The following is a 12,552-nucleotide window of genomic DNA, read 5'->3' on the forward strand; positions in this document are numbered from 1 at the left end:
GAAGTGGGTTAGTATCTCTTCAGTGCTGAGAACCGAGTGCGATGCACAAAAAAGTATGTAAATGCTGGTCATCTTTTTGAGCCTCTAAAAAAGAGAGTTTTGTCTCTTTCTTCCCTCCCCCGGCATCCCCGCCGAAAATAATCGCCCAAGAGTAGGGAAAAAAAGATTTTTTTCTTTTTTGAGAATGTGGGCTTTTGTATGCATGGCCTTTTAAAAAAATTAAACATTTCTAAACAGTTTAGTTGCACATCCTACATTAGAGAAAAGACAGGTGTAGGTAAACGCGGAAGTTGAAAACGAAAGTTTTGTTTGGGAAACCACGTGAGAAAAATGGCCAGAATTTATTTGTGCTGAAAAGACTTAACATAGCATGCCTGAGACTGCTGTCCTTAGAAAGGTTAGCCCTTGCTTGGCATCTGGGAACAACATATTTTATGTTGTAGGGTACGGTTTATGCAGAAGTTACTACCCCCCCTAAAAGTCCTGCACCTGTGAGTCTGTAATGGGCTTCCCTGAGCAGAAACATTGCACAGACATTACTGGATTTTACTTATTGGGGGAAGAGTGTGGTGACCCCTCTTGGGAGGGAGAGAATGGTAAGGAAGCCTGCACTTGGATTCCTCTAGACTTCACCTGTGTCTTTTTCATTACGATCAAGCTGTATGTCCATACTGCATTGCTGTAATAAATGTTAGCCATGAATACAACTATATGCTGGGTTTTGTGAGACCTTATAGTAAATCTCCAAATGAGAGGGTGGTCTTGGAACTCCCCAGACACAATATTGTTGATGGACAGTATTTGAAGCTCCATTAATCGGACTTTCATTTTGTCTCTTTTTGCCTAAACGGGGAATTGAAGAAGAAAGCTATACAGATAAGTGACTGCTAAATAGTGGGTTACCATCCAAAATGACTGTATGTTTAGACATAGTACATGTGTCAGAAAAATCACTGGAAATTGACTCTACATTGCCAAGTTAAGTATGAGTCACAGTGTTTTTGAAAAAAGGCATAGGTGTTTTTTAGATTCTAGGTCAGCTACCTGGTTCTTTTGGTTATTCTGCCAGTATTAGCTATGTGTTAATGCTCATCTTTATCAAGAGTTTACCTGTGCAGGGGGTGTAAAAATATGACCAGTTTCTCATGGGCCATTTTTCTTGGATTCTCTTAGTTATGCCTATCTCTTTTCAGGACATCAAGTTAAAATAGTTGGAGGTCTAAGTTTGTAAATTTGGGGGTAGAAAGATCCGATTTGCTATTTGATTACATCTCTTTTCTCTCAATCAAGTAGAAGACCAGATGATAATTTGGAGGAGTAGGGAGAGGAGGAGTTGGAGGTTTGGGAGAGTGAAAAAGATTTCAGAAGGCTGTGTGAGGAGTATATAAATGAGTTGGCCAGAAGGTGTAGTAGATAATGGGGTGTCTTGATCCGTTTGCAGTTATGATTATGAATTTAGTGGACCCAATCTCCTTTCTTACAAGACTTTCTCCAGCCTGATTGGATGCATTCATGGAGAAAGTGGTTAATTGGATTTGTCTAGGATTGGGGTTCTGTTAGAGGGGTGGTGTGGTAAGTCATTAAGGCTGTGCACACATATTCTGTTCTTTCTGGGTACATGTTAAGGTTGTCCTCTTTGTACACTACCCCCCCGTGCCCCACCCCCTTTGGTCTGTTTGAAGTTAAATGTGGCCATATGACTTGCTTTGGCCAGTAAAATATAAGCAGACATGTGTCACTTGCAAGTGAAACTTTAAGAACCAGCACTCGATTTGCCACTTCCCTTTCTCCCTTCCCTGCTACAGTGATCGTGGAAGCACTTGTTGAGATGCAGCCTCTTGTCAGCCTGGGCACTAAAGGAGGATTGGAGTGGCTGATGAAACAAGCCGGCAAAACTTGAAGTTGTGATCAGAGAACAGAATACTTGAATTAGTGATTTTGCAAGGTGGAACTGTAGGGATAAGTGGATGAGGCAGTCTGGAGGGTGAAGGCAGTCAGAAATGAAGTGGTCAAGGAACTTGGAGACCTTCTGCATCTCTGTAACCCCGAAGGCCTTAATTTATTGCAGCCTTGTTCAATAGTGATGATCCTTGGACTTAAGGAAATGGCTCTTAAAATGGTAAACTCAAAAGCTTCCTTAGGTGGAACATAGTACGACTAAATCAGGATTCAGAATTTGTTATTGAATTGAAAGGTTCTTCCACCTTGATCAATGAAAGCAAATAAACAACCACAAAAATTACAGTATAGCTTAGCCATGGAGTAGCATGGTATTAGGTAGGATTTAGGATATAGTGGTTTAAAAAAATGCATTAACTTGTATCTAAAATCTTTAGAATTAACTTTGAGTTTTTAAGAAATAGAAGGGATTTCTTAAAAATATATTTAGAGGAGCTTCCCTGGTGGCACGTGGTTAAGAATCCGCCTGCCAATGCAGGGGACGTGGGTTTGAGCCCTGGTCCAGGAAGATGCCACATAACGCGGAGCGTGGAGCAACTAAGCCCATGCACCACAACTACTGAACCTGCACTCTAGAGCCAGTGTGCCACAACTACTGAGCCCGCGTGCCACAACTACTGAAGCCCGTACGCTTAGAGCACGTGCTCCACAACAAGAGAAGCCACCGCAATGAGAAGCCGGCGCACCGCAACGAAGAGTAGCCCCCGCTCGCCACAACTAGAGAAAGCCCGCGCGCAGCAACAAAGACCCACCGCAGCCAAAAAAAAAGTTCTCCTTGTGATAAACCATAATGGAAAAGAATATAAAAAAGAATATATATGTATATATATATATATGTCTCTGAATCACTTTGCTATCCACATTTTAACAAGATCTCCAGTTTGACTCATGCACTGGCCTGATCTCAAAAAAAGCCAGTGTCTTAGGAAAGTAAGACAGTATTAGTTCTCCATTTCTTATGGGAAGAACAGTTGTAGATTAAAAGATACTAACTGACATAACCAGTACAAAGTGCAAACCTTGATTAAATCCTTATGCAAAAAACCAGTACAGGTGATACTTTGGGTCAGCTGAAGAAATTAGAATATGATAGGATATGAGATGATATTAAGGAATTACTGTTAATTTTCTTAGAAGTGATAATGATAGGACTGTATAGGAGAACCTCCTTAAGGCAGTGGTCCCCAACCTTTTTGGCAGCAGGGACCGGTTTCTTGGAAGACAGTTTTTCCATGGGAAGAGGGGGGATGGTTTAGGTGATAACGCGAGTGAGGGAGAGTGGCAGATGAAGCTTCGTTCGTTCGCCCCCCACTCACCTCCTGCTCTGCGGCCCGGTTCCTAACAGGCCACAGACCGTTAGCAGCCCAGGGGTTGGGGACCCCTGCCTTAAGGGATATATGCTCTCTGCAACTTACTTTTAAATAGTTCAGCAAAAACAAACATACTCACATACATGTATAGCTATGTCTATATACACGATATATCGATAAAACCAATAGGGCAAGATATTCTAGATGTGGGATTTAGGTAGTATATGGGTGTTCATTATCCTGTTCTTGTAACTTTCTTGGAAGTTTAAAATTTTTCATAATAAAAAAGTGGGGAAAAAACTCACAAAAAATGCAAGAGCTTAAAAAGATAGAAATGTATTTCTCTGTCAGTCGTCCGGTGCTGGGCCGCTCTGCTGTGCTTGGCACTAGGCCTCCACCACTGGCCCGTTAAGGCTCTTCCAGCTCCGCCTGTCTTCTAGCTGGTGAGACAAGAGAAAGGGCAAGGGAAGCACAGGAACCAGAAGCAGTGTACACTTCAGGTTTTTTTTCTTCACCTGGCCATCATACATGTAGGGAACCATTGGTAAAAGTCAAATGTAGTTTGACTTTTTGTATAAAAAAAGTATATTGGTTTAATAAAGATTTCTTTGGTTTCAGCTGGTGCTCCCTTCTTCTTCCTCTGTGAATTTACTAGGCCCATTAAACTTGAAGTCATTTCCATTTTAATATGCGTTAAGTAAAACACATAAAATTTTAATTTTGAGGATTAATGTGTATTTTTACCCCCAACCTTTTCAGTAAGTAACAGATGCGGGTGAAAGAGCCATCCAAAGCTTTACCTGAGAAAGCCAAAAGAAGTAAAAGGCCTACCATACCTCATGATGAAGACTCTTCAGATGACATTGCTGGTAAATTACGATGTCTGGCATCCTGAATAGTGTTGCAGAAGAGAAATAATAATATATGTTTTTAACGACCATTTTTCTGCATGAACTTTAAAATCAGCTTGTCTAGATCCTGTGGGCATTTTTATTGAGATTTTGTTTATTTTATATTTGACTTAGAATTGGCATCTTTTCTTGTTGTTGTTGTTTGTTTCTCCTGGCTGTGAAAACCAAGCCCTCAAGCCAGTGAGGTTGGCAGATGACCCTGGGGAGCTGCTAGCTTCCTGGCTTGCTTTTTTCTTTTTATCCTCATGTCTTGGGTTTTAGCTTATGAGGATTTTCCTTACTGACTTACCAGTTCCGTTTTCCATTTAAAAAGAGGTTTTTAATATATTATTTCCATTTTTAAGTGTTTTTAACTTGGATAATGTTTCAGGATAGATTGCTGTATTGAAGGAAGTCTGAATTATGTCTTTAAATATTTGTTCTATTCTGTTAATAAGGTTTCTTCAGGGATTCTTATTATTCTTATGTTAACTCTCTTTTGCCTAACTTCCATAGTTATCATTTCTTCTCAAATCCTCTAAAACTCCTATTTCCTTTTCCCTTTGTGTGCCGTTTTCATTTTTATTTTTTACTGTGTTCAGCAGTGTTGCTTTCACCTTACACTCTTTTTAATTTTGCATTCGTTTTTGTGGTTTTATTTATTTATTTATTTATCCTAAACTCTGCTAGTCACTTCCTATTGCTCCGCCACCTGAGCCTAAAGCGTTTGCTTCTTTTTTGTGTTTTTATTTCATGGCAGCGATGGCTCTGCCATTTTTCCTTTTCCTTCCTTCCTTTTTCTTATATTATCTTAGCATAGAATTTGTGGCTTTGATTTTCTTTGATGTAGGGTTGCTTTTCTTGGGCTAGTTCGTTTTAGAATATTTGTGTAAGAAGGAGGGCCAGAGCACTGTTGAGACCTAACTGTTGAATTTGAGCTCATATAGGCTTTACTTCTTTCCAGCTACCAGGATTATGCAGCCCTGGGTTTTTTTCAGAATCCAAATTATCTCTTCGTTCCGACTGCCGCAGAGATAAGGCTGTTCCCTGCGATTATGGCTTCCTTTTTTCTTTTCACTTAGTGAATGAGAAATCCCCTTCTTTCGATTCTTCTCAAAACAAAGTTGGATATAGGGGTGCTCCTGCCACTGTTGTTGCAGCACAGAGATTTAGGTTTTGTTCTGTGTCTGCAAAGCATGCCTTGTTCTCTGTGAAATCTACTGCTGCAGTGTTCTCTCTGCTTCCTTCTGTGCGCACCCCTGTCTGATCTCTGCTGCTTTGAGGTGGGAGGCTTTCCACTCAATTTGTGACTTGGGGCTTCAGCTGTCTCCTGGTTTCTCTGAAAATGAACTTTGTATTTTTGTTTTCTGTTCTTTTTGCCCTTGGATAGTTTTGGGGGGGACAAGGGGGAAGTGTTAATTTTATGCCACCATTTGCAAACTGGAAGACTCCTTGTAAAATTTTTATTAATATTTAAAGTAAAAAATATGGAGATTTTGATTATTGTTTTTGATTTGTTAATGTGAAACAACTCTAGACTTTAATACATTTTTATATTTTTATTTAGGAATCTCTAGAGGACCTATTTGTCAAATGAAATTTAGACAATTATATGATTAAATGAATTGCAGAAAATGGAGGAAATTTACTTATTAATGTAGAAGGATATTTTTCACATTTTTCCCCCTCACAAAAGATAGTGAATACTGTTTAAACACTGGTTAGCTTTTGTAGGAAAACCTCAGACTTTTTAATTTACTTATAAAATGTATATATGGTTGAGATATTTAAAAGCTAATAGGTTTAATTTAGGGGCCTAGAAGCTTTTTTGTCTTGAATTCACTTATCTCTGAATTCATTAGCAGTTTCAGTTTCATAAGTCTGAATTGTAGAGTCAGAGAATGGTTAAGTTTTACTCTGGCCAGATCCCACGCCAGAGATGATATAGAAGGTGTGTGGAATGATTTTTCCCTTAGAATTTTAAAATATAAAAACTCAAAGCAATGACATTTGGTAAACCATTTCTAGGTCCTGTACTTGTGTGGTCATTTTTGTCAGTCTTCCCCTGAACAGCCCTTTCTTTAATGGCATGCATCCTTGCTTTTCAAACATAGGACTTCAGAATTACTCCTTTTATGTCTATTCTTATAACTTACTCTTGGTGTAAAATTAGAAGTTTTAATCTTTTATCAGATTTACATATTATTTTTGTTGAAACTATTTATTATAATTAATTTGTCAGGAATCACATTCTTTATCTTCAGAATGAAATGGAACCAATGCCTAGTCCCTAGTTAACCAGTAGGTGAAAAGGAATGCTTTGCATTCAGAAAGGGAAGTGGAGAAAGTTGAAATGTACATACTCCTTTTGTTTCCCTCTTCAAGGTACTCAGTCTCTGCCTTTGTTGTTTGGTTTTGGCAGATAGCTGTAGAGTTGGTGTTTGGGATATTTGAGGGGTAGAAATGGAAGTGTTCAGGTATTTGGGAGGAATGGAAGTGTTATTGAGCCCTTGAGAGAAGAATATGGTTATTTGATAAATTAAGAACATATTTGCTCATTTTGGCCATTTGTCTCCACACAGTGCACACAGTAAGAATCTCTTATAAAGGATAATGAAGGACCATGCAAAATCATTTGTTATCTGGGAATAGTCATTAAGGAGAATTCTGAGAATTCTTGTTCCTGCAAATTATGCCTTTGTTTGTTCTTCTCTTTTCTTTCTCGCAACCATGGTGAAAATAGTATCATAGCAGAGCTAGCCCATGGGAAGATTTTACTTGTGTATCTTAGTGAAAGAAAATACATTCAAAATGCTTGATACATAGTAGCTGCTCAATAAATAATCTTATTTATTAAACTTTTAATTTTTGAATTAATCTTAGATTTACAGGAAGGTACAACACGTATACAAGGAGGTCCCATTCACCCTTCATCCAGTCTCTCCTGATGTAACATCTTGTATTTCTGTAGCACAGTATCAAAACCAGGAAACTGACATCGGTACAATCCTTAGAGGTTATTCAGGTTTCACCAGATATACATGCACTTTGTGTGTGTGTGTGTGTGTGTGTATGTGTGTATGCAGTTTAATTACATGTGTAGCTTTCTATAACCACCAGTCAAGATACTTGATTACAGTATCACCACCTTGAGTGCTACTTATTTATAGCCACACCACTGCTCCCCATCTAAAGCCCCTGGCAACTGCTAATCTGTTCTCCAACTCTATAATTTTGTTATTTCACAAATGTTTTATAAATGGAATCATGCAGTATGTATCCTTTTGAGTTATTTTGTTTTTTGAATCTCTGTGCTTTTTAGTTATAGCGTTTTAATATTGTTGGCCTTTGCTTGCTAATGGTGTCACTTTGGTTTAGCAAAGAAAATGTTCAAACTTTTTGTCTTATTCAGTAGGTTTCACTTGCCAACATGTAAGTCATGCTATCAGTGTGAATCATGTGAAAAAAGCAATAGTTGAGAATCTGTGGTCAGTTTGCTTGGAATGTTTAAAAGAAAGAAAATTCTATGATGGACAGCCAGTACTCCCTTCTGATATTTGGTTGTGCCTCAAGTGTGGTTTTCAGGTGAGAAAAGTCTCTTTTATGTGAGAGTTTGTCTTAAATATTTTCCTTAAATCTTACTGTGAGCTCTGACTGTTGGTAATGCTTAGAACTTGAGATTAATTTATTCTGTGTTTAGATAGAACTCTCCAAGGCCGAGCTTAGAACTGTTTAAGGTAAAGTAAAATATATGTATGTTCAGAAATTAATCATGTGTGGTTTATAAATACTTCAAAAGGGAATCCAGCCCACTTGCAGTAGTTCTCATATGCGGCCCTGCCTTTTTACCTATTTGTATTTACTTAGGAAATGGATCCAAGTTTTTGGGTTTTTTAAAAATCTTTTTGGATTCATTTATTTCTCTATAAAAAGTGATTATTCTGTCTTTTCTTTCTTTTTTTTTTTTTGCAAAGTAATTTCTCTTAAGAGCTTAGAAGCTATTGGTATCTTTTTTTTTTTAATTGGAGTATAGTTGCTTTACGATGTTGTAGAACCTATTGATATCTTTAATAAAGGAATTTTTAAATAAAATTAAAAGTATATATATATATTTTAGAATAAGAGGCATCTTTATTATCTCACATAGAAAGCCAGAAGTAGGGCCACTTAAAGTTAGTTGCTTCAATGGAAAGAACATTAAAAACTGAGATTTCTTCCATTTTTCTGCTCTGCCATCCTCAGTTTCATGGTTTCAGGATGGTCAAAGATGTTTCATGCACTGTGTATCACACAGCAATCCCCAAAGGCCAGAAAGAGGGCAAAAAGTACATCCCTTCCCTGTGTTCTTTTTTAAAATACGTAAAACTTTTCCAGAAACATCCATTAGACTGCCCCTCATGGGACATTGACTGGAATTGAATCTCATTTCTTTACTTACCTGGTGATGGAAGTTACTGTGATTGGTCTGAGTCTCACTAGCTTTCCGTGGAGTTGGGTGGAGGTGTGTAGGGTATTAGGAAATGTGTGTATAGGGGAGGGGCACTACTGGCCTGTGAGGATGCTCAGGGTCCCACCATGCATAAGACAGAGAGCGTGTACATTTTTAAATGGTATGGAAATTAACTTGGCTCATGACTGTTTTACTGTGTAACAAGAAGCAAGTTAGCCTCTTTGCAAGAAATTGAATTTAATGAGAATCCATATTGTTTTCTGAAACTTTTCCCTCCTGCTTGAAACCAAAAACAAAACAAAACTTCTAGTATGTTTGAGTATGATTTAAGTTTTGATTAATTTGAAATAAACTTGTATGTAAATCATACAAAGAGTGTTCTGTTCATCTTTAGGGATGTGGTAAAAACTCAGAAAGCCAGCATTCATTGAAGCACTTCAAGAGTTGGAGAGCAGAGTTTCATTGTATTATAATTAGTCTGAGCACATGGATCATTTGGTAAGTTAGATTTCGTTAGTACTTGTGTTCACTATAAAAACTGTCTTTGAGTTTTATAAGGTACGGTATTTAAAGATGATATACCAGCTTATACTTTTTAGCCTAAACACAACCTATGGAATCATTTAAGAAAATTAACATTATCCATGAATATAAAATTTAAGTAAGAAAAAATTTAGTCATCCCTGTAGTTTTCTTTAACACTTTCTTTGTACAATAAAGAAAAGTTGTTGCTAGTTGATTTTTTGGTAATGAACTTGCTAAATTAGAATGTCAGAGTTCTAGTGGAGGAAGGTACTTCAAGCAGTCAAGTGTTCGGCGATTCTCTGCAGGGGACAAGGAAAGCCTAGGCATAGATAGTTTGTAAAAACTTCTCAGGGGATTTTACTACTTAACCCTGGTTGGGAACTAAGTCCAGTTCCCTCATTTTATGTGTAATGACACTGAGTATCATTTATTTACCTTTTTGTGGTTACAAAGTAAAAATCCAGGCACTAAAACAAGTCTTTTGATTCTTTAGTCCCTTACCAGCATACCACACTGCTTCAGTGGTTTAACTGGACACTGTATTGAAAAGCTTTTCCTATATTTTACAGCAAAAATTTTCTCACGAATTTATAGACTCCTAGGGTTATTCAGATGAATTTTCAGGAGTTTTCAAGTTTTAAGACAACAATATTTTAACTTTGTGCTTCATTTCAGTGTTCTAAAATTAATATAAGGATATTTTGGTTTGTAGGAGAGACCATCATCATATAATTTAATTCAGCCACAGGGTTGGATGCCTGCTGCATTTGTGTTTTTGTTGTTGGCCCCAAGTAATAAAATTAGGGTGAATGAGGAAAGAATTGCTAGAACTTAATATGTAAATGAAGCATTGGAGCCAAGGGAGAAGGGGATGATCCCACAGTGTGGCAGCTCAGTAAACATTTCCCTGTAGTCTGAATAGAGCAGTGGTCTGCAACGATAGGGTGTATCAGAATCACTGGGAGCCTTGCTGGAATAGATTGCTGGGTCTCAGGCTTAGAGATTCTGATTTACTAGTTCTGGGGTGGGGCCTGAGAAATTGCATTTCTAACAAGTTCCCAGGTGTTGCCAATGCTGCTGGCCTGGGACCATAGTTTGAGGACCACTGAAGTAGAAAAAGATGGTGGGAGAATTGAGTGGCACCTGGCAAAATAGGTTCATCTCAAGTGAATCTGAATTGGAATGTCTGTTGTAGCTCTTAGGACCCCAATTATGGTATGAATCATGATTTAATTTCAGCAAAAAAGCCTTACCTAGCATAATCAATTAGGGTTGTTAGTTTTAATTTAATTGTTTTTTAAATTTTATTTTATATTTAATTGTAATTTTGCTTTCATAGTTATATAGAGTTACAAGGATGGTGAATTTATTGAGTTTTGTGAGATGGATTTGTGAGATTTATATTATACTGAAAATAATTTTATGTCACATTTGGGGGTCCATAGAATTACTTCTCTTTCAGAGAAAGAAATTCAGGTTTGTCACGTGCATTTATAGAAATTTAAAGGTTGTGACTATTTTCTTTTTCCCATCTAATTCTTAAACCTTAAAAAGTTTAACAATATCAGTAGAAAACTTCGCTAATCTGGATTAGAGAAGGCCAGCTGGAACTACAGGAAAAACCTGAAAAACATAAAAAAAAGAAAGGAATATTGTAGATTTGATAATTTAATCACAGCTAACAAAGTGTTGCTGGATAGTGGATTTAATACTGCTTAAACAGATAATTATTAGTATAATAATACAGCAGCTTCTTACCTCTGACTTCACATCAGAATCACACAGGTGGAATCTGAAAAACCCATAGGTACCAGTGGTCCTCTATTAAATCAGGGCTTCTGTATTTTTAAGTTCCATAGGTGATTCTTATGCCTAACCAGGGTTTAGAGGCACTGATTTAACACTTAAAGATAACATGTAAATGTGTGCTTTTAAATCATTCAAAAATTTGTTGAAAGGTTTAATATTTCCCTTGTACTCTTATTCTATTACTTATTCGCGAGCCCTGTGTTTGTTTCCCACCCTTAAAAAGAAAATATTACACTTCTATAAAGCTATTTATTTTAAAATGATAATACTTTTTTGATTATTGTGAGGGATTAAACCAGAAAATGCATGTAAAGTTCTTAGAACAGTGCATGGCACATAGTAAGTGCTCAATTATTTTTTTGGTTATTTCTAATGGAAACAGGTAGAATTAAATTATCTTGAGCTCTCCTCTTTTCCCCAAATTCGCTGCCATTGTGCAGTTTTTATTTACGTTTTTTTTTGCACTCTTAAAGTTACAACAATATATTTAATAACAAGTAAAAATTAAGTCGTAATCTCGGTAAAAATTTGACGTTTCAATATTTTTCAAATAAGCAATTATATTTTTATTATTTTTGCCAATCATTACATCACTAAATATTGAACATCTATTATAATGGAAGCTTGATAACTGTAATTGCTTAAATTCCATCATGATCTATTGGAAAGGTTGCTTTGGGAATGTTTTTTGTGACTCGATTCCTTCACAGATTTATCTATGTATCTGTGTATTTCTGTGTGCAAAGTGATAGAGTGAACACTCAGTAACCATTTGAATTTTGAGCGCTGTTTAGAAAAGGGACCCAAACCTAGTTTACAGCCATTGATTCCAGGACCACTAATAGTTATAAGCAAGAAGATTGTGAATATGTAAGGTCATGTTGGTATAATGCATTACATTTATAAAACACTTTCAATATGGTCAAACACTGTTCTTATTTGATCATTGGATCTCATTAAGATGATAATAGATAGAAGAAACCTTTATTAAGTATACGCACTAATGAGTAAACTTAGTGGAGGGTAGTTTTCTAAAAAGGAATGTGCTTTTCAAAATCTCTTCTCTAACCCCCTCTTCACAAATAAACTCCAAACAAAATAAAACACAACACTTACCTTGTCCAGTCTTCCCTGTCTCTGTAAGTGGAACCTCCATCACTTAAGTATTCAAGCCAGGAGCCTGGCAGTTGTTTTCTTCCCCTTTTTATCTTATTTTATTTTTCAACCTTTTAACAAAAGTAAACATATGGTATAATGAATTCCTCTATACCCACCACCCAGCTTTAAACACTATCTGCTCACAGGATATCTTGTTTCATCTAGACCAGGATTTCTCAGTCTCAATACTGTTGTCATTTGGGTTGATAATTCTTTGTTGTGAGGGGGACTGTCCTGTGAGGGGACAGGATTAGCTCTGGCCTCTAACCACTGGGTGCCAGTAGCAGCTTTCCCAGTTGTGACAACCAAAAATGTCTCACAACTCTGCCAGATGTCCCCTGGGGGACAAAATTGCTCCTGTTTGAGAATCACTGACATACCCACATCAGCTTCTCCCTTTCCTCTTCCTTATCTTTTATATCCAATTCGTTACTGCTTTTACCTGAAGATA

At 37.0% G+C, this 12,552-nt stretch overlaps 1 protein-coding gene across 5 annotated transcripts in view; it reads left to right on the top strand.

The window, feature by feature from the left end:
* The window catches only part of USP45 (ubiquitin specific peptidase 45), a 64,678-nt gene that overhangs the window by 612 nt on the left and 51,514 nt on the right, over nucleotides 1–12,552 (top strand). For 3 of the 5 annotated variants that reach the window (XR_011074987.1, XM_068551397.1, XM_068551401.1), the window contains exons 2-4: nucleotides 4,029–4,138; nucleotides 7,572–7,744; nucleotides 9,004–9,107. Coding sequence is in view for 4 of the 5 variants with exons in the window: in XM_068551397.1 (XP_068407498.1) it covers nucleotides 4,039–4,138; nucleotides 7,572–7,744; nucleotides 9,004–9,107 (377 nt within the window). In the remaining variant the exon portion in view is untranslated. Of the gene's footprint in view, nucleotides 1–1,805; nucleotides 2,120–4,028; nucleotides 4,139–7,571; nucleotides 7,745–9,003; nucleotides 9,108–12,552 lie in introns of all 5 variants that reach the window. The other 2 variants (XM_068551398.1, XM_068551399.1) reach the window with 2 other exon arrangements.

The sequence above is a fragment of the Eschrichtius robustus genome, chromosome 9 (assembly GCF_028021215.1).
Source record: "Eschrichtius robustus isolate mEscRob2 chromosome 9, mEscRob2.pri, whole genome shotgun sequence".
NCBI lineage: Eukaryota > Metazoa > Chordata > Mammalia > Artiodactyla > Eschrichtiidae > Eschrichtius > Eschrichtius robustus.